This window comes from Notamacropus eugenii, chromosome 4 (assembly GCF_028372415.1).
Source record: "Notamacropus eugenii isolate mMacEug1 chromosome 4, mMacEug1.pri_v2, whole genome shotgun sequence".
Classification (NCBI taxonomy): Eukaryota; Metazoa; Chordata; class Mammalia; order Diprotodontia; family Macropodidae; genus Notamacropus; species Notamacropus eugenii.
The window spans coordinates 91,247,623-91,273,171 of record NC_092875.1 but is presented as its reverse complement, the minus strand read 5'-3'; the positions used below and the strand labels follow the sequence as shown (position 1 = coordinate 91,273,171).

At 43.7% G+C, this 25,549-nt stretch overlaps 1 protein-coding gene across 4 annotated transcripts in view; it reads left to right on the top strand.

The window, feature by feature from the left end:
- The window catches only part of ADGRB1 (adhesion G protein-coupled receptor B1), a 262,780-nt gene that overhangs the window by 207,190 nt on the left and 30,041 nt on the right, over positions 1-25,549 (top strand). For all 4 annotated transcript variants that reach the window (XM_072602911.1, XM_072602909.1, XM_072602913.1 and 1 more), the window contains one exon: positions 8,944-9,029. In XM_072602911.1, the coding sequence (XP_072459012.1) occupies positions 8,944-9,029 (86 nt within the window). The remainder of the gene's footprint in view (positions 1-8,943; positions 9,030-25,549) is intronic.

Here is a 25,549-nt window from a genome sequence, read left to right as displayed (position 1 = left end):
AAGCTAGGGTATGAGAAGTCTTTGCTCACTGCTTATTGAGTAATGACTGGAATTTATGGAGCTGAGACAGATTTTGGCTCTACACAAAGGAAAATTCCCTAGTAATTGGAACAGTTTAACTAAACATACTTTGAGAGCTACATGGAGAAGTAGTGAGTTCCCCGTCACTGGAGGTCTTCAAACAGAGGCATTCAGTCCAGTCAGTCAATCAATAAGCATTCATTAAGCTTATTATATGCCAGGTGGGCAGCCAGGTGGCACCATAGTGCATAGAACATTGGGCTTGGAATCAGGAAGACTTATGTTCATGAGTTCAAATCCAACCTCAGATACTTACTAGCTGTGTGACCCTGGGTAAGTCACTTAACCCTGTTGGCCTCAGTTTCTCTTCTGAAAAAAAAATGAATTGGAGAAAGAAATAGCAAACTACTCCAATATCTCTGCCAAAACCTCCCCACAAAAACAAAATGGGGTCATGGAGAGTTGGACATGACCGAAATGATTGAACAGCAACACTATGGTAAGGAAAGAAAGGCCAAAACATGGCCCATTACCTCAAAGAGCTCCCATTCTAATGGGGGATACAACCTATAAGTAACCATGGCCATAAAAGATATCTACAGTGTAAGTGAATATTAATCTCAGAGGGAAGGTCCTAGCTACTGGGAGACTAGGAAAGTACACACGCTGAAGGAAGGATCTAAGGTGTCTTGAAGGAAGCCAGGATGTCAGGACAGAGATGAGGGAGAGCATCCCAGGTCTGGGGGATAGCCAGGGCAAAGGCAAGTCATGGTGAGTCAGAAGACTATCTCTGAGGAAGAGGAAGAAGGCCAGTGAATCAAGACTGTAGGGTACATGAAAGGCAATAAAGTATAAAAAACCTGGAAAGGTTAAAAAGGGGCCAGGTTGTGAAGGTGTCTAAAAGCCACTGTGGTTTATTGAGGTGGAGATGGTGACAAGATCAGATGTATGTTTTAGGAAAATCACTTTGACAGTTGAGTGGAAGATGGATTTGGGATGGGAGAATGTGGAGACAGGGAGACCAAGCAGCAGACCATTTCACTGGGCCAGGAAGGAGGTGATGTGAGGCTGTACTGTGGTGGTAGCTGTGTCAGAGGAGAGAAGGGGAGGTATACAAGATGACAAGGATTGGAGAATCCCACTCAAGCACATTTGGAACGCAGAGCTCCCTTTCTAACTCTGAGAAGTCTTATTTCAATGATCTAATAAAGTGTCTCAATAAAGAAAAGGGATTGTCAAGAGGAAATGGCATTCAGTGTGTACAAATTCCTCTTCTGCACATCTGTCTCGAGACTGCTGGGTGAATCACAGCACACCCAGACTTCTACAGCATCGTTCCTCCTCAGCCCCCTGTAGACCTTCGCCTGCTGGCTGTGGTCCTTAGTAGAGAATGCCCCAGCTCCCCAACAACAGCTGTTGCTGAGAGAAGGACAGAGGAAGGTCAGAGACAGAATCTTTCTCAAGTTCAGAGTCCCAAGGGAGGGAGGCAAAAGGTTACCCTGCTCAGACCAAATCTAGGGGTCTGTGTCCAGAGGTGGGCACCATATTTTGGGGAAAACCTTAGATAAACCACATGGTAGTGACCATGTTGGGGAGAGAAGCAGAGACCAGGTCATGTAAGAACTCATTGAAGGAAATCAAAATGTTTTGCTTTGGAGAAAAAAAATAAAGACGTAGGGCATAAGTGAACATGCTAGCTGTCTTTAGGCTTCTGAAGGGTTAGAGATAAGACCTGTCTTATTTGACCCTAGAGGGAAGAACTAGAAACAGTGGGGGGAGGGCAGGGGGAAGTTAGGGGAGTCATGAAATCATAGACTTAGAGCTGGAAAGGATTTCTGAGGTCATCAGATCTAATCTCTCTCATTTTTTCAGATGAGGAAACTGAGGCACAGAGAAATTTGCTCAGGGTTACACAGCTACTAAGTATCTGGGATAGGATTTGAATCTGTTTTCCTGACTTGGAAATCCAGAATACCACAGAACATTGCCTCTCTCCGTGAGGTAGAGTTCAGCTTAACATTTTTTAACAATAGTAGCTGCCCAACAAGGAATGATTCTTGCTCATGAAGTGATGAGTTCCTCATCCCTGGAGGTATCCAAACAGATCCTGGGTGAGAGATAGCCTCTTGTGGTGTTTTGAAATCTCAGGACTGCTACTTATTAGTTGTAGGACAGGAATGAGTCAATTAATCCTCTGGGACTCAGTTTCTCCATTTGCAAAGTGAAGGGATTAGATTCTAATCTCCAAGGTCCTTTATTGCTTTAATATTTATTCAAGGATTCTAGAGGGTTTTCTTGTATTGGGTAAGAATGGGGGGGTGGGGGAAGAGGGGGCAGATAACATCTAGAAGGCTTTCCAATGCTGAGATTCTGGGATGGAGACCAGTTGGACTATGGGTCTAATCTTCTTGGGTCACTACCCTCCCTCCAAATGCCTTCTTTTCTTAGACTGCATCTCATCCTATCACCCTCATTCCTCGAAGGCACTGCAGGAAAATTAAAAGAACGTGCCATGCATATTAATGGCAAACCTGTACTTTATACATCACACATCCTGGGTCCTGGAGCACTTTCTTGGGAGCCCTGCCCCAGAGGAGCTATTTTTACTTCCCTTTGACAGAGTTCTATCCATGCATTCATTGCCAGCCTCAGAAAGGGAGGGCAAAGGAGTGGAGGCATGAGGGATCAGGAAAGAGAGAGAGAGAGAGAGAGAGAGAGGGAAAGAGACAGAGAGAGAGAGAGAGCGCAGGGGAGAGGAAATGGGGTCGGGAGGGAGAAGTGTTCTGTGTAGGTCAGGCCTCAGAGGGTTGATGCATTGGTCTGGGATCTGTCTTCCTGAGTCTCTGCCGCTCCAGAGATTTACAGTGACCTTGGAGATGACACCTCTTTCCTGATTCTCTCCCTTGTCAGAAAATGAGCAGGTTTCCTAACATTGACTGAGTGCCCATGGCTAGAAGCCAGACTAAGCATCCGGAACACAGGGCCATAGAGTAATAGACTCATAGAATTATGGAACAGAGAATAGAAATCATAGGGTCCCAGAGCTCTAGGGTCACAGAGCCAAACATTTATAGCAACACAAAAACACAGAAGCCAAGAACCCTGAAAAGCTCTAGAAATCCTTTCCTTCTGGTGCAGCAGAGCCTTGAGAGAGCTCAGGGGCTTAGTTCCCAGCCATCAGGTACATGTACAGGTACAGGTCTTTGGGACATGTACCTATCAGAAGGAGCCATGGTGGGACCTTCCATTCTCTTTCCTGAGATGGCAGGATACATTTAGAAAAGGTCAAGTGAAAGGACAATCTACTGGGGAAATGTGGCCTGTGAGGAAGGCTGGAGTATGGAGTGTGCTGGATTGAGAATCAGAGGACCTGGGTTCAAACTTTGTCTTTGCTATCTTTGTGACCCAGAACAAAGTCCCAACCTCTCTGGGCCCAAGTTTCTTCATCATTAACATAAAGAGGTTGGCATAGATGGCCTCAGTTCTAAATTTGTGAGCCTATTAGCTATTTTTAATTAATTATTTTCATTTAACAAGAATTTATTTTTATCAACCTCCCACTTCCTATATCCTTAGGGAAGGGAAATGGAGAAGAAAATCCTCACAAAAAATATACTTATTCAAGTAAAACACATTCCCATGCAGATTATGTCCAAAACTGTGGGTCTTATTCTGTAGTAGATAGAGTGCCTGGCCTGCGGTCAGGAAGACTCATCTTCCTGAGTTCAAATCCAACCTCAGACACTTACTAGCTGTGTGACCCTGGCCAAGTCACTTAACCCTGTCCGCCTTAGTTTCCTCATCTATAAAATGAGCTGGAGAAGGAAATGGCAAACCACTCCAGTATCTCTGCCAAGAAAACTCCAGATAAGGTCACAAAGAGTCAGACATGACTGAAACATCTGAACGACAACAAAATTCTATGTGTTTAGCCTATCACTTCTATACAAGTTTGTTCAGCAAGAGACCATTGATAAGGCAGGAAGGACAGAAAGACCAATGTATAAGGAAGTTGCCAGGCTGGCGATTAATTGTTGCCCATAAAAATATCATAGCTAGTACTTATACAGGGCCTTAAAGTTTACAAATGTGATCTTATGTGATCCTCACAAGAACCCTGGGTGGGAGACTGAAGCAAGGGCCACACAGCAAATAAGTGTCTGAGGCCAGATTTGAACTTAGGTCTTCCTGACTCCAGGTCCAGTGCTCCCCTGGTCTGTAACAGATTAGAGACAGGGGGCTGAACTAAATTACCTATAAATTTCTTCCAATCTGAATACTGAGAAAGTGAGGTATAGTGTGGGAGACCCCAGATTTGGAGTCAGAAGATTTGGGGTTTAATCTCAGTTCTGTTACTTCCTACCTGTGTGATCTAGGAAAATCACTTCCCCTCTCTGGGCATCAGTTTCCCTTACTGTTAAATAAGGAAGTTGACCTGGTTCCTGTCTCAGGCCCTGTCATCCTCCAAATCCTATACTCCTAAGACCACCATTCAGTAACAGTCATAACAAAACCCTCACTGTACTGAGCGCCTCATCCTCCATGGACTGGAAGTGATTGGTTTTCTCCAGGGTTACAATATCCAACCCATTTCTTATCCGTGGTTGGCTTCCATTTACCTGTGCTGCCAACATTGGGGCAGAGTTGGAGCTTGGAGGGGGTCATGGTAGGCATTGGGGGTTCATGTGAATCAGTAGAAAATTCACTGACCTTGTCATCAGTAGACTTGATGGGGCAAGTCATTTAAACTCTGAAATCTCTGTTCCCTCAATGTCTTGAGGTTCTCATGTGCTGGGTCTAGAGCTGAGCTCTGCTATGAGGCACCAGAAGAGAACAGATAAGAGACCTGCACCCTCCCTTTACGGAACTCATAATTTAGCTCAGTGGATAGGATGCTGGATCTGGAGTCGGGAAGACCAGAGATCAAATCCTACCTCAGACACTTATTAGCTATGTGACTGAACAAATGACCTCGCCTCTGTTTGCCTCAGTTTCCTCATCTGTAAAATGGGGATGATAACAGCCCCTGCCACCCAGGGATGTTGTGAGGATCAAATGAGATAATTAATTTGTGAAGTGCTTTGGAAACCTTAAAGCGCTGTATAAATGCCAGTTATTATTATTAGTTAACTCAGACAGAGGTAGTCAGTGGTACAGTGGCTAGAGTACTGGACTGAGGGCCAGAAAGACCTGAGTTCAAATCCACTCTCAGACACTTACTAGCTAGGTTGACTCTGGGCAGCTTACTTCATCCCTGATTGCCTCAGTTTCCTCTTCTGTAAAAAGGTGATAATGATAGCACCTACATCCCAGGGTTATTAAGAGGACCAAATGAAATATTTGTAAAGCATTTACAGTGTCTGATCCTTAGTAGGTGCTATGTAGATGCTCATTCCCTCCATTTCTTTTCCTACGTGTACAACTTACTTTACCTAGCAATCATGATGCCGAAGAAAACGTGTCATGTCATTTGTGTAGGTGGAAACCAGATTCTCCACTGCCCAGGCCATCCAGTTCAACTCCTCTTTTTTTGACTGATGAGGAAAACAAGTCATAGGAAGGGTCACACAGATAGGATTTGATGGTGATAGGATTCGAACCCAGGTCTTCTGACTTCAGAGTCACAGTTCTTTCCATTATACCATGTTACCTCTTACTTAGGATCTGATCCTTTTCAATGGAGAAAGAAGGAAATCAGGGAAAGTTTATGAAGGAAGTATTACTGGGATTAGTCCATGAAGGAAGAGAGAAGGATTTCTACACAAGGAAATTGGGATGGAATGAATGGCCCTCCCAGGCCCAAAGCATGGCACCAGCCAGAGAGCCCCTGGAGAGGGTGAGAGGGACAGATTAATTCATTTTGACTATAAAAAGAACATCTGAAGGGCAACTGTGTGAAGTAAATCTTAAACGAGAAGTTGGAGCCTTCACCTCATTCTTCCTGACATGGTTTGTCATCATCTCTTGAGGACTGGTCCCAGAGTGAGGGCTCCACACACGTTAGCTTAAATCGCCTTGCTCCCCAACCCCACCAGACATCAAGGAATATATCTCTGACATAAATATACCCTTTTTTGCAATGGGGGAGATGGGCACTTGTGAAAAGAAGAAATGTTTTGGTAAAGTGAATAATTGCCCTGTAACTATATCTGGTAGGTAAGTGGGGAATGCATACCTTTGATTTTCATAATATGGGGTTGACTTGAATTCTTTGAGCTGGCTGCTGGGTTTCTTATTCTCCCAGAACTTCTGCAAGACCCCCAACCCTCCTAGGAGTGCCACGTTGCCTCCAGCCCCAGGATAATGGGAGCTTATTTGGGAGATGGCATATACTGGAGAATAAAATTCATGTCAAGATTTTTCAGTTGATCCATGTCACTCCCTATCTCTTGGAGATGAGTGTTGGAAGGAGAATCCAGGAGTCCTGGATTCACATTTCAACTCTTCCACTGACTTTCTTTGTGACCTTGAACATCCCCTTTCCCCTCTGTGGGCCTCAGTTTTCTCACTTTTGAATTGAAGAGAGTGCCTGGTCCGTCTTATCTGCATCACAGTTCTGTTGGAAGGATAAAGGGAAAACTGACTGAAAGGAGGAGGTGCCCCAAGTAACCCCAATATTGACTTTGGTTCCTAAGCCAATGCCACATCAAAGCACTCATCTCATAGATTTCTTAAGGACGATCGAAAGGCATCAGCGACTCTCCACATTTTACAGATGAGGAAACTGAGGTCTAAAAAAATGAAATTGACTTACTCATTGTGCCAGAAAAGGAGTATTGTGGGTGTTGTGGGAACAGGACCAGACTTGGAGTCCCAAGACCTGAGTTCAGATCCCAGTTCTGCCACTTACTAGTTTTGTGACCCTAGATAACTCACTTAACATCTGTAAGCCTCAGTTTTCTCTTCAGTCAAATGGGGATACTATTCATTGTATTCTCCACCTCACAGGGTTATTGTGAGTAAAATGCTTTGATAAGTACTAGAGAAAATGGATGTTATCATTATTCTCCAAGGTGACACATCTGATAAATAGCAGAATTGGAACAGAATGACTTTGGCATTCATGAGGTGGGATCTGCAAGGGTCGCTGATTACAATGAAAAGAGGCCTGCCATTTCAAAGCCTCGTTTATATCATTGGATCACAGAGCTTATGAGACTATAGTCAAGTCTTCTAGGGTCTAGCCATTTGGTTTCTATTTATTCTCCCTGTCCCTAGACTGAGCCCTGACCTTGGTCACAAATTGAGGCCTCACCCTGATCACAAATCAAGCCCTGGCCCTGCCCCTAGTCTGAGCCCTGACCTTGGTCACAAAGGGGAAACCCTGCCCCCCCTTCCCCACACTTGTCCTTGACCAGGCATCAGCTTTCCCATTCTTTCCCATGAGGTGGAAAGCTGGGGTTATGATGCAGAGTACACAGCGCATAAGAACCATCTCTCCTTATGGTCACTGACTCTGGGAAACAGGGTCCAAAAAGCAGGATCTCCCCAGCTGATGCTAAGGAAGTCCAAGGCTCATTCATACTTAATCCTCACCCTCCTCTAGGTTACACCATGGACCTGGGCCTGCCCCTTCTCCATCTCTGTGGTCCAACAAATGGTGCCATCTCTTCCCCTACCCCATAAGGTGGCCCTGTAAGGTCTAATATCTGAGTATCTATTTTATGTAAACCCAGACTCTAGTATACGCTGTGATTTAACTTGATCCCTAAACTCCCTAAAACAGAGGTTCTTGAAACTTTTTTGTATGATAAACCCCTTGGCAGTCTGGTGAAATCTATGGACCCCTTCTCAGAAAATGCTTTTAAATGCATAAAATAAAATACATAGGATTACAGAAAAATCAATTATATTGAAACTTTATCAAAATATCAACAAAAATAAATTCACAGACTCCAGGTTGATTAAGATATCTCAGACCCCCTCATACCCCATAAGGATGCTCGAGCCTCTCAGCATCCCTACCCCCTAGAACATTCCAGGGTGCTCAAACTCTCTTAAGGGGACCCTAGACCTATAAGATGGACTGTCCCTCACACCTCCATGAAATGGCTGAGCCCCTACCCTTGTTAGGTACTAGAAGAAGAGTAGGGCACCTGCATCCTTAAGGCCACATATGACCCTCTAGGTCCTTAAGTGCGATCTTTGGACTGAATCCAAATTCTATAGAACAAATCCAAAAGTATTGAGGACCTAGAAGGTCACATGAGGCCTTAAGTCCACAGGTCCCCCACTCCTGTACTAGACCCTTCTCCTTTTTTCACAGGGATGTCAATAGGTCCCTCCTATCCTACAGGAAGCCTCAGGCCCTCAGTGCTTCTCCATACCCAGCCTTCTCAACTTCTCCTTGGGAGATTGGATGTACTCCCTATTAACTGAGTCACCTGAGCTCCTGACACCTCCTGAGGATAGCTAGGTCCAAGGTGCTGGACCTTCTCCTCTTTCCCCTAGGGATGCCTGTTATACCTTTATACCACCTAAGGATGCCACAGTTTCTCATTTTCCCAGGAATTCCCCAAAGTTCCCACTCCCTAAGAATGTTCTGGGTTCCTAGGTGCTCCTCTTCCCCTCACGTTTGAAATGATCCTGAGCTCCTCAGAGTCCCTAGGGATGCCTTACCCACACCTTGCCCCACCCCGTGCTCCCCAGAACTCTGGCCAGCCAGGATTTAATGACTGAAGGTTCCCGGAGCAGATCTGTGTCTCCAGTCCAGTCAACATTCTCCTGCTCATGCCTTGCCAGGTCTGATTGGGAGATGACTTTGAGATGACAGAAAGGAAACCCCACAGCCAGATGGGGCCTGACACCATTCCGCCCTATCCCTGCAGAGACTGTACCCCCAAGGGAGGGAGCAAGCGAACTGCTGTTCCTGCCAGCCCCCTCGGGCCCTGCCAACTTGTCTCTCATTTTCTGTGCCAACAGGTGAACATGGTCATCGGGATCTTGGTATTTAACAAACTTGTGTCCAAAGACGGGATCACAGATAAAAAGCTGAAGGAACGGGCAGGGTAGGCGGCCTCATTCTTTCCTCTGAGAAGATGAAAACAAAGTGTCTTGTTTTGTTTTGAAATATTGAAGCCATAAAAAAGAGAAAAGCCCTCCACATCCCTGAAGACAATTTTGATTCATAACCAAGCAGCAAGATATGATCCCAAGCCAGAGAGAGACCATAGGGTAGAGTGAGGGGAGGTGGGGATGAAACACAGCTGGGCACCGCCCCTATGAGACTGGGCAAAGCGGAGCTGGGCTCCCCAGGGTCCTATGTCCCCATTTGTGTTTCCTCAGCCCATCCATAAGGGTTTAGGAAACACTTAATATGTGCCCAGAAGAGCTATTGGGTAGCTTGAGTCCATCTGGCCCATTTGGTACCAGGGTGGACCTCAAGTCAGGATACCTGGTTTGAGTCCCTGTTCTGACATGACTTACTTTCTAGGAGACCTTGGACAAGTCTCTTTTCCCTAGTCCTCAGTTTTCCCTGTCTGTAAAATTAAGGGGCTTGATTATAGAATCTTCTAGGTTCCTCATAGCCCCATTTTTCTGTGATCACACTTTATCAAGGGCTGAACGTACTTGAACAGATCATATAATTTTCCAGAGTCAATCCACTCCCTTTGTCCTCAGGGCAAGCCTGGGAGGTAGGATTTTTTTCTCCTACTTTACATAGTTGGAGAAGGAGACCTAGAGAGGGCTAGAGACTTGTCTGAGGCCACACAGAGAGTTCCGTAGTGGCCTAAGAAAGAGTCCTTTCTTTCTTGATGGTATAAGGAACACAAAAAGATGTAGACTCTCCTGGGAAAGGAAGGGTTGATACGTTAGCTGGCTGGTTATGGATCTCATTTTCTTGTTGAAATTTGCCCCCTTTGCTCCCCAGCCCTCAAGCTCCCCAATCCCATCTCTGTTTCTTGGCGCCACTCTGTTTCTGTGTGTGTGTCCATCTGTCTGTCTGTCCAGGAAGGTCTTTAGCATTCTGCCTGCTAGGAGGTTAGTCCCCGGTGCCCGCCCCTCCCTGCCCCAAATACTCTCACCCTTCCTGTGTCCCTCTTCCTCTCTTCTCCTCATTCCTCTTTACCTGCCTTTCCCCAAGCAGTGGGCAACACACTCCCACTTCCATAGCCCCTCAATCAGGTGGTCCACTCACTCAACCTTAGCCTTCTTCCTTTAGCCATTATTGTCCTGCCCCTGCTTCCAGCTTCTGACCCTTCATTCTCAACTTTCTGGCCCCTACCTCTTCCCTCTTCCCTGAACTCTCCATTCTCACCACTAATTCCTTAGCTCTCTACCCTCTGCCCCTATACTCCTCAGTCCTGTGCCCTCAGTTCTCACTCTTTTGCTCACCCCAGTCCCAGAGATGTCTTGAATGACCCTACATAGGAGGGGTGCCAGTGACTGAGATGGAAGAGTCTGGGAATTCCCCCGGGGGGCAACCACAGTGGCACTGCCATCTCCCATCCTGATCCTCATTCATAGGTGTGTACAACGCACATACATACACACATGGATACATAGTAACAGTGATAATAGCTAAGACATGCATTTCTGTATGTATATACACGTATACACTCATACACATATATACATATACATATACACACTATATGTATACATATATACACATACGTATATACATACACATATACACACATACATATATGTATACATACATATATCACTTTAAGGTTTGCAAAGACTTCACACAGACTGGATTATTTCATTTGCTGCTAATAGCAAACCTCTGAGACAGGTTCCATGAAAGTGCCCAAAGACTCGCCAGCACAAAGGGGATCTAAGCTCAAGGTCTTCCTCCTGACTCTGTCCAATTCAATCCAAGTCCACAAACATTTTTAAGCATTTACTATACCCAACTCTGTTTGCTCACACCCAGAAGAGAGGCAGCTAAGTAGGTCCCAACCTTTGCTCTCTATGAACTCTAACCTAATAGAAGAGAGTGATTATCATAAACCAGGGAAGAGAGAGCTAAGTACAAAGGTGAGGCCCACCAGTTAATGTGTGTTATAAGAAATCTGAGGAAGAGGACATCGGCTGGTAGAGGATAAAGAAGGCTAGGCAGGATACCAGAGGATGTGAGCATCAACTCAGTGACAGGTAAAAGGTTGTAGAAAATACTTTAACAGTGAGAAAAGCAAATGTTAGCCTGATTTTCAAGAGAGAGAAGAGAATGGACTCTATAGCCCATGAGAAAGTGAAATGGACTTGGATTCTTGACAGAATTCTAGAACATGTTAGTAAAGGGATAGTTAGTGAACTTCTAGGAAAGGAAGCAGTGATCAGAAAGAATCACCATGACAGTATCAATAAGTCAGTCAATCAACATGCCTTTATTAAGCACCTGCCATGTACCAGTATGGTGGATAAAGAGTCAGGAAGACCTGTGTTTACACCTCCCTGTGGTAACATACTGACTGGGTGGCCTTGGATGAGTCCCCTAACCACTCATCATCACAGGCAAATTATCAATCACCAAGAAAGGGAATATCTCCATTGGTAGAGGAAGTTTCTCAGCGGGTGCTCTCTGCATTGACAGAATCTCAGGTAGACTTTACAAAAAGTTTCTGAGCCACCATGGCAGGTCTGTGCCAGTTTATAAATGCAAAAAACAAAGCTGTCTTCTCAAGGAGTTCATGTTTTGATAGGGGTAGCAGCATATACATATAATTATATTCTAAGTAAATACAATGGGGGGAGTCTGGAGACACTAGTGGATGGGGGAATTGGGAAGGTCTCAGGTAGAATGTGGTACTGAACCAAAATTTGAAACAAAGTAGAGATTCTAAAAGACATAAGAGGAGAACATTCCAGGCTTCAGGGATAACCTGTACAAAGGGACAGAAGAGGGAATACCATGAGGGAGGAACTGCAGAGTCAGTTTGGCTAGACAGGACAGCAGCATCCGTATGTGTGTGTATATATCTGTCTATTGATACATATATTCTATATGTATATACACACATACAATATATGTACATATACAAATAGGGATAGAAAGATTTAATATAATTATTATTTATATATGCATTATATTTATACATATTAATTATGTACACATATATACAACCTATACATGTACATACACATACATACATACATACATACATATATACATCCATCCATCCACACACATATACATATATATACCTACACATGGTATATATACACATACATATATCCATATCCATACTCATAATAGGTAAGTTGGAGCCAGTTTGTAAAGCACTTTAAATGCCAGATAAAAGAGTTTACATTTGACGCTCGAGGTAATAGGGAGTTTATCCAACAGGTGATTGACACAATCAGATCTGTACTTTAGGAAAATTACCAAGAGCAGGTTGTGCTACACTAATTTTTTTTCAAATGAGATCAAAGGATTTGGCAGATAAGGAAATACTGTGGATAACATTTACTCAGATTTTAGCAAAGTATTTAATAAAAAATTACACACTATTCTTGTAGACAGGGTGAAGATGTGTGGTCTAGGCAAGAGTTCAGTTAATTGGACTCAGGCCTTGTTGGACAACCAGTGACTTGGGTGGCCATTCATGGCTCACTACAAAAAAGATTGGTCTCCTGGGATCTGTGCTGCTTAACCTTTTAAAAAAATGAATGACTTGAGTAAGAGATCATAGTTACATAAGATACAAAGCTGAGAAGAAGAGCCCAGACGCTGGATGGTGGAGTCAGGAATCAGAGCAAATCTCCACATGCTGGAATAGAGTCCTGAGTCTAATGGAAAGAAAATTAATAAAGGACAAAAGCAAGAGCTTATTCTTGGATTCGAGGAATCAACTCCAGAAGCATAAGATTGTTAGCAGCAGTTGATCTTTTTGACTGAAAAAGATCAGGGGGGGTTGGAGGACCACAGCCTTAAAATGAGAGAAGAGTTAAGCTATGGCAGGCAAGAAATATAATTTTAAGCTGCATCAAATGTGGGGTATGTCTGCTCCTTTTCTGGAGTTTTATATCCATTTCTGAATGCCGCATTTTAGGAAGGCTATTGTTGAGTTGGATCAAGCCAAGAAATAGGCGACAGGATGTTGAAAGCCTTTGAATTCATACCATAGGGGAATACATTGAAAACACTGGGAAACTAGTTTTTTTATGTGTTATGCTGAGCCCTGGAAAAAAAGAACTAAAAACAATGAGGAGCTAGAATAAGAAATTGTAGAGAAATACATGGAGGCTCAATGTCAGAAGAAACTTCCTAAAGAACTAGATCTGTCCCAAAGTGGAATGGGCCTCTGGAGGGGGTGAATCCCCCGAGGTCTTAAAGCAAAGGGACCTGCCTGACTCTAACTCTTATTCCCTATGTGACCTTGTGAAAATCCCTTTTGTTTAAAATGACAGAGTGGATTAGATGATCTCTCTGGTCCCTTCTGGCCATAAAGCTAATAATCCTGTGACCTTTATACAGAGAGGAATGTGAAGAAAGTCTTCTAGAGGAGATGGTCCCCAAGTGGGGCCATGAAGGAAGGTAGTGACTATAGCAGATGGAAGTGAGGTGGGCCAGGAGCTTCTGTGTCTTTTGTACTGTCTATATCCCTCCCTGGACAGCCCGGTGGTCCAGTGGATTGAGTGCTGAGCCTGGACTCAGGAAGACTCATCAAAGAGTTGTACATAATTAAAAAATGACTGAACAACAAGCAACTCTTCCTCTCTCCCCTGTCCAGATTCCCTTAGCTTCAGTCCAGATGTCCTCTTTCTTCCCTCAGCTCTTCCAAGACAGAGAACAGTTTCTGCCCCCTCCAAAAAAAGCGATTTAATAGTAATAACAATAACTGGCAGCATTTTAAAGGATTCTTAAAAATTTTACTTTTTAAAAATTCTGAATGTCACAACTCCCCCTAACAAAAAAAAAGGCTATACATTGATATAACACTTTGAAGTTTGCCACATTATCTTCCTGGAGCTTGATAGCAACTTGGTAACATCGTATATAAGGCATTATCTCCATTTTGCAGGGGAGGCAGTGACAGCTCCAAGAAGTTAATTGACTTATCCACAGTCATACATCCATTAAGAACTGGGCTCTGGGCCCAGGACCCCCTTCATTCTGATTCTGATTCCAGAAACTACTCCAATCTGTGATGTTGTTCATCAAGGAAAGTTGGGGAAACAAAACAAATGATGATATAACACCAGCTCCCACCCCTCCGGCACTTTAAGGTTTCAAAACCCTTTCCTCATGGTATTCCTGGTTGGTAGGGAATGCAAGTACCTTGGTCCCCAGATGCGGATGGTATTGAACTTCCTTTGATGTCTTCCTCCTATTGTCTAGAGATGCCCCAGGGGCTTTAGTAAATTGGTGATGATTTACCCACAATTTCTAGGGGCCCTCGGAACCTATGGCAGTGGAACATAAACCCTGGGGAGGCTGAGCACAGGCACATCATTGGAATCTGTGCCTTCCATGTTTCATGAGATTTTAGATTCTAAAATTGGAGAGAAACTTAGAGGTTATCTTTGTCCAACTTTCATTTTATACATCAAGAAACTGAAGACCAGAGGGAGTGGCTTGGGCAAGGGCATACACCTAGTGAGAACCAGGATTCATACCCACATTCCCTGACTCCAAATCCAGTATTCTTTCCATTACAGTGGATAACTGGCCTTGCTGAGTGAAGAGAAATACATCTTGGGAAGGTTGGCCACCAGAGGAAACTGTGAGGTGAAGTGTATTTCTCAAAGTCATATAGAGTTGGCATTTGAACACAGGTTTCCTGACTCCAAATCCAATGGTCTTTCATTTAGACTCCATTGCCTTCTCTAAAGTCCTTTGCAGATCAGAATTCCTGGGTCTTTCTAGAGAGCAAGGAGTCATTCTTGAGTCCCAGAAAGAGCAAAGTGTTTTACAAACTTTTATCTTATTCAAGCCTCATGACAACCCTGGAGGGTAGGTGTTTGTTATTGTCCATTAACTTGACCAGTGCTCAGAAAGGATGTTATATGTATAAGGTCACACAGCCACTAAGTGGCTGCCATTGGTCTGCCTGCCACCACTCCCTGACCTCTGACATTCAGAACACTTCACGTTCTTTTCCTTTTCTAGCCCTCTCACCTGCCAACTTCTATAATCAAAAGAGCCCTGGATTTGGCTTCAAAAGCCCTGAGTTCAAATCCTGAATGTGCTTTCTCTACATACAGCCTTTATGACTTTGGGCAAATCACTTAAGTCACAAGAAAACAATTATTAGTGACTCTTCCAATTTTTTTGACTCTCCCAATTTTATAGATAGGAAAACTGAGACCCAGAGAGATGATATGATTTGCCCACCTCACCAAAGAGGCAGTGTGATGTCCTGGAAACCATCAGGAGATCTTGATTTGAGTCTTCAGTATAATATTGACTCATTAATGTGACCTTGGCAAATCCCTTCCCTATCTCTGTGTCTCAGTTCCCTCCTCTGTAAATGAGGGAAGTGGAAGAGATGATTCACAATATCTTTTTGAACTCTGAAATCTTATGAACCTTTAACCAGGCTTCATCCAAGTTGGTGAACCTTAATAAGATCATAAATTTAGAGCAGAGATGATGAGAACATCTAGTCCAGTCCTCTCGTTTTACAGATATGGAGAGTAAGACCCAGAGAGGTACCCAAATACACACAGATGGTAAATAGCAGAAAGTAGATTCAAGCCTGTGTTTTCTGATTCCAAATACAGTCATTTTAAAGTGGAGGAAGCTGAGAACTATTGAGGTGGTGTCTTATTCAAAGTCATACAGAGTTGGCATTTGAATGCAGGTCTCCTGACTCCAAACTAAGTGGCTTTCTTTTAGACCCTAGTGCCTTCTCTAAGGTCCTTTGCAGATCAGAATTCTTGGGTCTTTCTAGAGAGTAAGGAGTCATTATTGTGATCTGGGGCAACTTGCTTAACTTTTGAATTGCAATTTGTCTGAAAAATGGCGTAAGTCTAGGAAAAGATGATGGACTAGTCATCTCTTCTTACCAAACAGATATTGTTCTAACTCTAAGCCCCTAACAATGTTTGCAGTTTCCTATCCATATCACACAAAGTGTTCATAGTGTCCCATCAATATCACACAAACCACACCAGGCACAATTTCAGGCAGTATACCAATAATAAGTAAAGGGCTATTTCTTCACAAAGGGCAAGTAGGTGGCAGCGTATATCAAGCACAAGGCCTGCAGTCAGAAAGACTCATTTCCCTGAGGTCAAATCTGACTTCAGACACTTACTAGCTGCAAGTCACTTAACCCTGTTGCCTCAGTTTCCTCATCTGTAAAATGATTGAGAGAGGAAATGGCAAACTACTGCAGTATCTCTGTCAAGAAAATGCCAAATGGAGTCACAAAGAGTTGAACAAAACTGAACAACAAAATTTCTACACACACACACACATACACACACACACACACACACATACACACGCCACTGCACTCTTTCATATACAACAATTACAGAAGCAGTGTAATGTCTGGCAAAGACTACTACAACCTCCTTTGTGATCTCCCCTCTCTGAGTCTCAGTAGCCTCATGTGTAAAAGAGGAGTTAGAGTGTGTATACTATGGACCTCACAGGGTGGTTGTGACAAAATTGACCTTGGAGTGTCTCCCTGAACACTCTGGGCTTTGGTTTCCTTCTCTGCTGAAAAGATGATAACGGAAGTATAAGGCTTGTTTGAAGAAGGGTTGAGTTGGGGGGCGGGGGTTGAGGAAATCATTTCTACAAAGAGCTATATGGATGTGACTTCTTGTAACTGCTGTTTGTTAATCCTTAGCCCAGGGCTTTGAACAGAGTAGGGACTCTGGAATTCTCTGTCAGATGAATATAATATGGACCACTAGCATTTACAAAGCACTTTACAAATATCACATCATGTGATCTTCACAACATCCTTGAGACGTAGGTGCTAGTATTATGCCTGTCACATGAACAAGGAAACTGAGGCAGACTGAGGATAAAGGACATGACTCAAGTCACACACTAGTAAGTGTCCAAGGCAGGATTAGAACTCAGGTCCCTCCCAATTGCAAGGCCAGCATTCTCTCCATTGGACCTCTAGGCATAGCCACATATGCACCCCCAAGCTTATACTCACTTTATCTGTGTGTCTTAAGAGGAGCATGAACAGCCTGGAGCAGGTCTAGAGGAGAGGACCTAGCACGGTGAAGGTAGGTCATACCAAGAATAAGTTGAAGGAACTGGAAATGTTTATCCTGGAGAAGAGAAAGCTCAGGGACGAGGAAATGAGGGTGGATTGGTGGGGAGAGAGAGGGGAGACATGCTAGATGTCTTGAAGTGTATAAAGGTCTGTCGTGGGCATAGAGCAAGAGGGATTGACTTTGTTCTACTTGGCCCCAGAAGAGAGAATGGGGTGCAGAGGAGGAAGGCACAGCCCCCACTATGTAAAAGACCCTGGCCAGAATCCCAGCCGTACCAAATACCAGCTGCCTCACCTTAAATGTCACTCCATTTCTCTGACCTGCTGTTGCTTCACTGGTGAAACAAGAGCCAGGTGATCCATCCTGGAAGTTACAAGGAGGTAATTGTAAGCTCTGTTTAAGAAAGAACTTGGTTCTTTCACCTAAAAGTCAGAGCTGCCTAATAGTGGAATGGGCTGACCCAGAACACAGTGAGCTCACTGTCATAGGAGGTGTTAAAATGGATATGCTGTTACCTGTTTGGAAATAGAGTCAGAGCATAGACTTTTAGGAAGGGGATGGACTTTAGAGGTCAAGGAGGCCAAGCTAAGATAGCTAGGTGGCTCAGTAAATAGAGCATCAGCCCCAGAATCAGGAGTTCAAATTTGGCCTTAGACACTTACTGGCTATGTGACCCTGGGCAAGTCATTTAACCCTGTTTGCCTCAGTTTCCTCATCTGTAAAAATGAGCTGGAGAAGGAAACAGCAAACCATTCCAGTATCTTTATCAAGAAAACCCCAAATGAGGTCGTGGAAAGTTAGACACGACTGAAAGGAGACACTAACAAGGCCAATCTCTTTCCTTTAGAGCTATGTAAATTGAGGCACAAATGAAGTGATTTGCCCAAGACCACAAAAGTAGTAAATGTCAGAGAGAACCAGGTAAATGTTTAACAACTGGCTTTTTGGGCCAGTGAGTATACTATACATACTCTACATTTTAACCTCTCATTAAAATGACGTCTAGAGCAGTGGTGTCAAACTCAAACAGAAACAAGGGTCAATAAATGTACATAAGGATTTCTGCAGGCTACGTACTGACCAAGAAAACCACAAAGTAGCATTATCTGTGCTTTACTGTATCTATATTTGTTTTGTTGAATATTTCCCAATTATATTTTAATCTGATTCAGCTGGATTAGGGAATTTTTTTGGGGGGGGCTGCCATCATATTTTTGACACATCTAGTCTAGATAATCAACAAAGGGATAAATCAAGCCCTAATTAGTAGCATTTTCCTATTTCAGACGTGTAGATGCTTACACATTAGCTCTTGCTGACTGGTGTGAGCCAACCAGGTCTCATGACTCCCTCTCATTATAATACTCTTTCCACTGACCCACCCTGTCTCTAAATCAGGAGGATTGAACTTTAAGCCCCTTCCTAACTCAAGTATTCTGAGTTTGATTCATATACCCATACAGGCATGTTCTCATACACTAACACAGGGTGCACTGCTAGTTATAGACAGACACGTAAGCGAACATCTGTTCACACTCCTCTCCATCCATCAATCACCAGGTCTGTTCTGAGCCTCATGAGGCTGAACTCTGTTATGTGCCTGGAAGGGAGAAGTGTGGCACTGCCCTTGAGAAGATCAGAGTCTACAGGTACATGAACAAATACACACACACACACATACACACACATACTAGCACCTAGGTATGTATAAACATACACAGAATACATGGACATGCAGATCTAGACCCACTTTTCCCCACCCTTATAAATGCAGATACCCAGATAATCGTAGAAACACACACATAAACCCCCAGATCCTGCAGACCTCCTAAACCTTTCTGTGACTTTTAACATGAGGATTTATAAGGTGAACCTGAAATCCCACCAAATCTCCCCTTGCCTCATCATGTCAGCTTGGATCCTCAGATAGCCACTGAGATCCAGTGACACAGGAGTCTTTCCAACCTACTCCCTGACCCCCACCCTCAGCATCAGTTCTGGCCATACCCTTTGCCCTTTCTTTTCCCAGGACTTCTGCCAGTCAGGAGTCAGGGGTGAGAGTTGGGGTTCCAATATCACCCTCCCCAGTCTCACAGCAGGTCTGGGCTAGGGACTGGGCTGGGAGACACCCCTCTACTCTGTGCTTGTGAACTTTTCTATATTCCTCCTCCCCTAGCTCCTTCCTTCCCTCCTTAGTGCATCCTTCCCTCTATCCTCTAGACCTTCCTTCCCTAATCAATTTGGGGTTCTTCCCCCATTTCTTCCTTAGCCCCCTTTTCTTTTGTGTTCTGAGAGCAAAAGGTATTTGGTTTTGTTTCAGTCTTTGATTTCACTTCCAGTCAGATGGCAGTTCCCCTGTATGGTCTGGCCTTGAAATGTGCCAAGTGCGGAGTGGTTTCTGCGGCCCAAGAGACAGCGGCCACCACCAGTAATGCCATGTTAGTGCAGCCCCTTCTACCCCTTCACACCTCACCTTCTGCTTCGCTTACCTCTCCCATTCTTATGGAGTCCCCACCTGCCCTCCCTGCCTCCTCTCATCCAACTTCCTGGATTTTTTCCTTCCTTCCTTCCTTCCTTCCTTCCTTCCTTCCTTCCTTCCTTCCTTCCTTCCTTCCTTCCTTCCTTCCTTCTTTCTTTCTTTCTTCCCTCCATCATTTGCCCTGGCTCTTTCTTTCTGTCCTCCTCCCCTTCAACCTTGGGTTTTCTCGCTCCCTCTGAAATGAGAACTAGGGAAGTGTCTGGAGTCAGCCTGTGACCAAGGCCAGAGCTCAGTCTGTGGTCAGGTTCAGGATTCAGTCTTTTGTTAGGGTTAAGGTTCTGTATCTAGTCAGAGTTAGAACTCTGTTTGTATTCAGGCTTTGGGCTCAGTGTGTCTTCATGGTTAGAGTTCAGTATGTATTCACCATTAAATCTCAGCCTGTGGTCAGGTTTGGGAATCAGCTTGTGGGAAGATCAGGACTCAGTTTCCAACCAGGTTCAAATCTCTGTCTGTGATCAGGATCATAACTCAGTCTGTGGTCAAGCTCAGGTTTCTTTCTCTGACTGGACTAAGGTTCAAGTTGGGGCCTGAGATTAAGGGATCAGTCTGGGGTTATAGAAGAGAATCTTCTTAGAGGGAATAATTGAGTCTGTAAGATGAGGAAGGTTTCATGAGATAATCCTAGGTCCCTTCCTGTTCTAAATCCTATGATCCCATGGCCCACACAGTAATTAAATCTGTGATTCTAGATTCATCTTGATTGAACTCAAATGAGTAAAGCACCTACATGTTCAGGGCCCGATATACATTGTTAAAAGATGAAAAATAATATACTCCCCTTCAAGGTTCAATAGTCTGGTTAATAGATCACTGTGGTTCTGACTTTTACATGCTCTAGTTCAGAAGATCCTAGAATAGTCAGGGAAAGCTCCCAGGAGGTGAAACTGAAGGGGTGTTGAGGGAGATACAGGATTTCATGCAGGGAATTAAGAGGAGAGTGCACACACCCCTTACAAGATGAAGAACTGAGCCTGGCTTATGTAAGAGACCAGCCTGCCTAGGACAGGAGGAGGCACATAGGGGTATTGGAAACACCAAAATCATTTGAGCAGGAGAGTAACAGGGCCCAGAGGGTACCTGGGAGAGAACCAAGACTTAGAAATGGAATCATGTTGTGGGTGGGGAGCTCATGAGAGAGTATAATTAGACTGATTCAGGACTGGTCTAATGACCCACCGCAAGTGGTCATTAATGGCTCCCTTGGTCTTCCAGGTAAAAAATACTCACTGTCAGAGGGCCCTGGCTGGGGTCTGAGATTCTCCATTGCTTAATCTCTTTCTGATTCAGTTGGAGCATTTACTATCTGTTAGGTATAGAGGGGATGGGAGATGCAGGGAAGAGAAGGGAAGGTAGTGGAGATCGGCAGCAATACATGGTGTTTATATAGCACTTCCTTACAATAATATATATTTTCTATATTAATAATAGCCCATAAGCACGACCTCATTTGTTCCTCATGACCTCCCTTATAGGTAGGTAATGTATTATAATTATCTACATTTTATAAGTGAGGAAACAGGGATCAGAAGAGGGCAATGTTCTGCCCAAGGCCACACAGTTACTAAGTAAGATCTCTCATTGATTTACTGTTTGACTTTGGGCAAGTCATTTTCTATCTCTGGCCTCAATTCCTTCCTCTTGTAAAAATGAATGAATAAATCAATATAAAAAAGCACTTGCTATGTGCTAAGCGCTGAGGAATACAAGTGGAAAAAGTGAGAAGGTTTTTACTCTCAAGGAGCTCACATTCTAATTGAAAGAGACAACACGTAAAAGAAAATTCAGTTTCAAGGCAGAAAAGATAGGCCTGGAATGTTTCTGCAGATGGTAGACATTAGCTCCTATCATTTGTTTAAAGGACAGTGCTGAAGCTCTACAGGGGATATTGGTGGGGTAGATGGTAAGGCCTGGAGGACTTGAGGAAGCCAAGATGGGCCAGATGGTCAAGCTCAGTGACCATCCATCTCACTGGAAGGAACAGGTTACTCCTCTTGGGTACCAAGGTTTATGGTAGACATTCCATTGATACTTGCCTCCTCCCTTTCCAGATGGGTTCTGGGACCAGCTGTAGCTAGGAGAGGGTTCTGGGCCTCAATTTTTTTTTCCTCTATAAAATGAAATTTCTTTCAAGGGGTTGTAAGAGATGGCCTCTAAGGCTCTCAGTCTGTAATTCCCACGTTCTGTGGTCCCTTCATGCTCAAAGACTTAAGATCTAGTGCCCTCTGAGGGCTCAGGGACCTTCTTGAGATACTTTAGGGAGTTGCACATTTTCCCTTGCCTTTTTTGCTTTGGATACTGCATTGACATAGACTTGGAAAGGACCTTGAAGACCATCTAATCCAGCCTCTACAGATGAGAAAAGCGAGGGTTGAGAAGTGAAGTGACTGGTCCAAGATCACACAAGTAGTAAGTGGCAGAGCCAGGATTTGGACCAAGTTCCTCTGGGTAGGTGGCTCAGTGGATAGAGCTCTACAGTTGGAGTCAGGAAGATCTGAATTAAAATCTGGCCTTAGACACTTACTAGCTGTGTGACCCTGTTTGCCTCAGTTTCCTCATCTGTAAAATTAGCTGGAGAAGGAAATAGCAAACCACTCTAGTATCTTTGCCAAGAAAACTCCAAAGGGTATCAAGAAGAATCAGACATGACTGAAACAACTGCACAACCACCTCTGGCTCCAAATTCAGCACTATCTCCATTACACATTTGCTACCAAATTGCTGGGACAGGGTCTGGATTTGTCAGAATGATAGTAATTTCTGGTCCCTAAGGTTGTGGTCATGATGAAAGCCTTAGTTAGTTCTTAAACAACGGATGACATTGTGACAGAGCCCCTCCTAAAGGTTCTTAGTCCAAGATTAAGCCACTGGGTAGGTGAATTGTGAAGGCACAAGACAGTCAATAGAGTTGTTAGGTTCTTCCTATTCCAGTACCCCAACCCATGTCATCATCATCATCACCAACATTTTCAACCTGCTTTCCCCACAGTAGGTAAGGAACAGAGTATACAAATATCATTTGTATACTCCATTTCACAGAGGGGGAAACTGAGTCCCAGAAAGTAGAAGAGACGGGTCCAAGGTAATGCAGTCACAACATTTGAGAGGCAACACAGTATAGTGGAAGGAATCCTAAACCTGGAGTCATAAAGACTTGGATTGGAATCCTGCCTCTGGGATTTACTAATTACTTGATTGCTGACAAATCATTTAATCTCTCAGCCTCAGTTTACTGATTGGTAAAATAGGTATAATGATATTTATAGCACAGAGTTCTTGTGAGATGCCTCTGGAAAACTTTATAAAATGTTCTATATAAACATCAGCTATTATTATTAATACTAACATTATTATCATTATATAGCAGATATAGGGTTCAAACCTAGGTCCTCTGACTCTGAATCTGGGACTCAGTCCACCAAACCCTGAGAGCTGCTTAGGAAGCCTGGGAAGAAAAGGTCAGGAGAACTCAGGAGAGACTGACAAGGACAGACAAGGCCAAAGAGAGATTCTAGAAACTATCTCTTCATCTGGTTTTTTCCTAAGCCATTCTAGAGCCATCTCCTGGGAGAGAACTCAGGCATCCTGCCTAGAAACCAGACAGAGGTTGTAAACACCGATTCAAGCAGCTGGTGGTATTTCCCCTCTGGAGTAGGTTAGGGAATGGGCAGGGCAGGGAGCTGATGTCACCAAGGCTACAACTTCCCTTTCTATTCTGGCTAGCTGTATTCACAGAGAAAAAAAAGGCATTTCTGTCTACAAACTATGCCGTACACCTGATCCTAGCCAGAGATCTAACTTTGGCCATTGGCTGAGCCCTAAGCCCTAACCCTAGTCATAGACTGAGGAACCCAAACCCTAGTCACAGGCTGATCCCTGACTTTGGCCCCAGACTGAGCCCTGAGACTGGGCCCAAACTCTATTTAAAAACTCAGGTGTGACCCTCAGCATAGATAGAACTTTAACTTTGACCCTAGACCAGGGATTCTTAACCATTTTGGTGTCATGGACCTCTTTGGCAGTCTGGTGAAGCCTGTGGATTTTTATTAAATAATTGTATTAAATAATATAAATTCATATAAATAATATACAATAAAAAAATAAATTTTATTAAAATAATTGAATCATTAAGCTGTGCTAAAAGTGCTAGAAATACAAAAAAAAAAAAAGGCAGAAGACAATTCCTGACCTCAAGGAGTTTACAATTTAATAGAGTAAACAATTACATTCTAATTGAAAGAAATACTTCCTGTCAATTAGGGGTTAATTAAAATAAAGATAGAATGCTTGTACACTGAACTCTGACCCGATCTCCAAACTGCTCTCTAGCCCTGCCCATAGACTGAGTTCCAAACAAAATCAGTGAGTATACATGAATGGTTGAACACAGCCCACTTCCCCTACTGGAGACATAGCTTAGAGCCCCTACCCACTAATGTGGTTTGGGCTTTGCACTTTATTCACAAAATCTGGTATATATTGGTGGGTTTTTATGAATCCTACGTCCCTGTGTCAAAGGATAGCGTCAGCAATTGTCCAAATCGGGACCTGTGCATAAGAAAGAGATCTTCCAGTGGTTTTATTTTTATCAAAATTTGCCAGCATTAACAATCAAATCAAAAAGGTTGTTTATCCATTTTCCACTTCTGCTAAAATCCTATTAGTGTGATAGGATTCAGAGGATTTAGGAAATATAGCCTATATTATAGGAGATGTAGGAGATATAGTACCCTCCAAATAACCTAAGTTTATTGAGTTCTGCCCTTGGGGACCCTCTACTCTGATAAGAGAGAGAATACCTACTCCCTTGAACATCCAGGATGTAGGGTCACTTGCAAAATAACTGATAAACTAATGTAGCATGTAGCAAACTGAGTCACCACTTATATATCTCACTAAACCAGAAAGATACAGAGAGTGAGCTTGGAGATCAAGGCAGCCACAAAGAAGGAGCTACCCCAGAGGTGGAGGTGAAGGTGAGACATTCTTAGCCTCAGCCTCCAGGCAAGACTGTACCTCCGGTAGTGTGGTCTGCTGGCTAGGGATCTGTACTCGAAGTCAGGGAACAGTGACTTCAGGCCTAGCTCTCATATTGTCATATTATGTTTCCTCTCAGAGGTTTGGTTTCCTGTTCTGTGAAAAGGGAAGCAGGGGGAAAAGTAACCCTCATATTACCTACCCTAAAGTAGCCTAGAAGTGGGAGTATGTATTGCTAAACCAAGATTTTAAGGTGAGAGAAGTGGGAAAGGGTGCTTAAAATTCTGTCGTTGTTTCCATGGAAGACTTGCTCTATCTTGCCCTTGGAGATCCTTAAAGGGTCTTGACAAAGAGAGAGCAGGAGAGATGAGAACAAGGTCTGACTCTGTCAAATGAATTTGAGAGAGTAGGAGACGTATGATGCTGTCAAGAAAAACGACCTCCTCCATTCCTTTTCCCTCCTCTCTTTGCCACTCTCACCACCAAACCACATCATTAGAAGGAAAATCTTGTGTTCCAAAATGGAATTGACTGGACAGGTAGTGAGCTCCCCATCACTAGAGATCTTCAGTTTGAGAGATCAGATTTTGGGAATATTGTAGAAGGCAGTCCTGCTGAGGTACTGTCTGAACTAGATGACCCTGAGGGCTCTTCCAACTGGGGGAGTCTGAGAAACATTGAGCTCCTTCTCTGGATCTGCTAAGTCTCAGAAAAAGAGAATGTACCTAAGGGTATATATGTGAATGTGCTATGTATTGTATGTAGTATGTGCACACATGTATTTTGTGTGAGAATGCATGCCTGTGTCTGTAGGTATGTATAAATAACAGAAGGAGCTGTGGATAGATATTTAATAGACCTGGGTATGAGATGCAG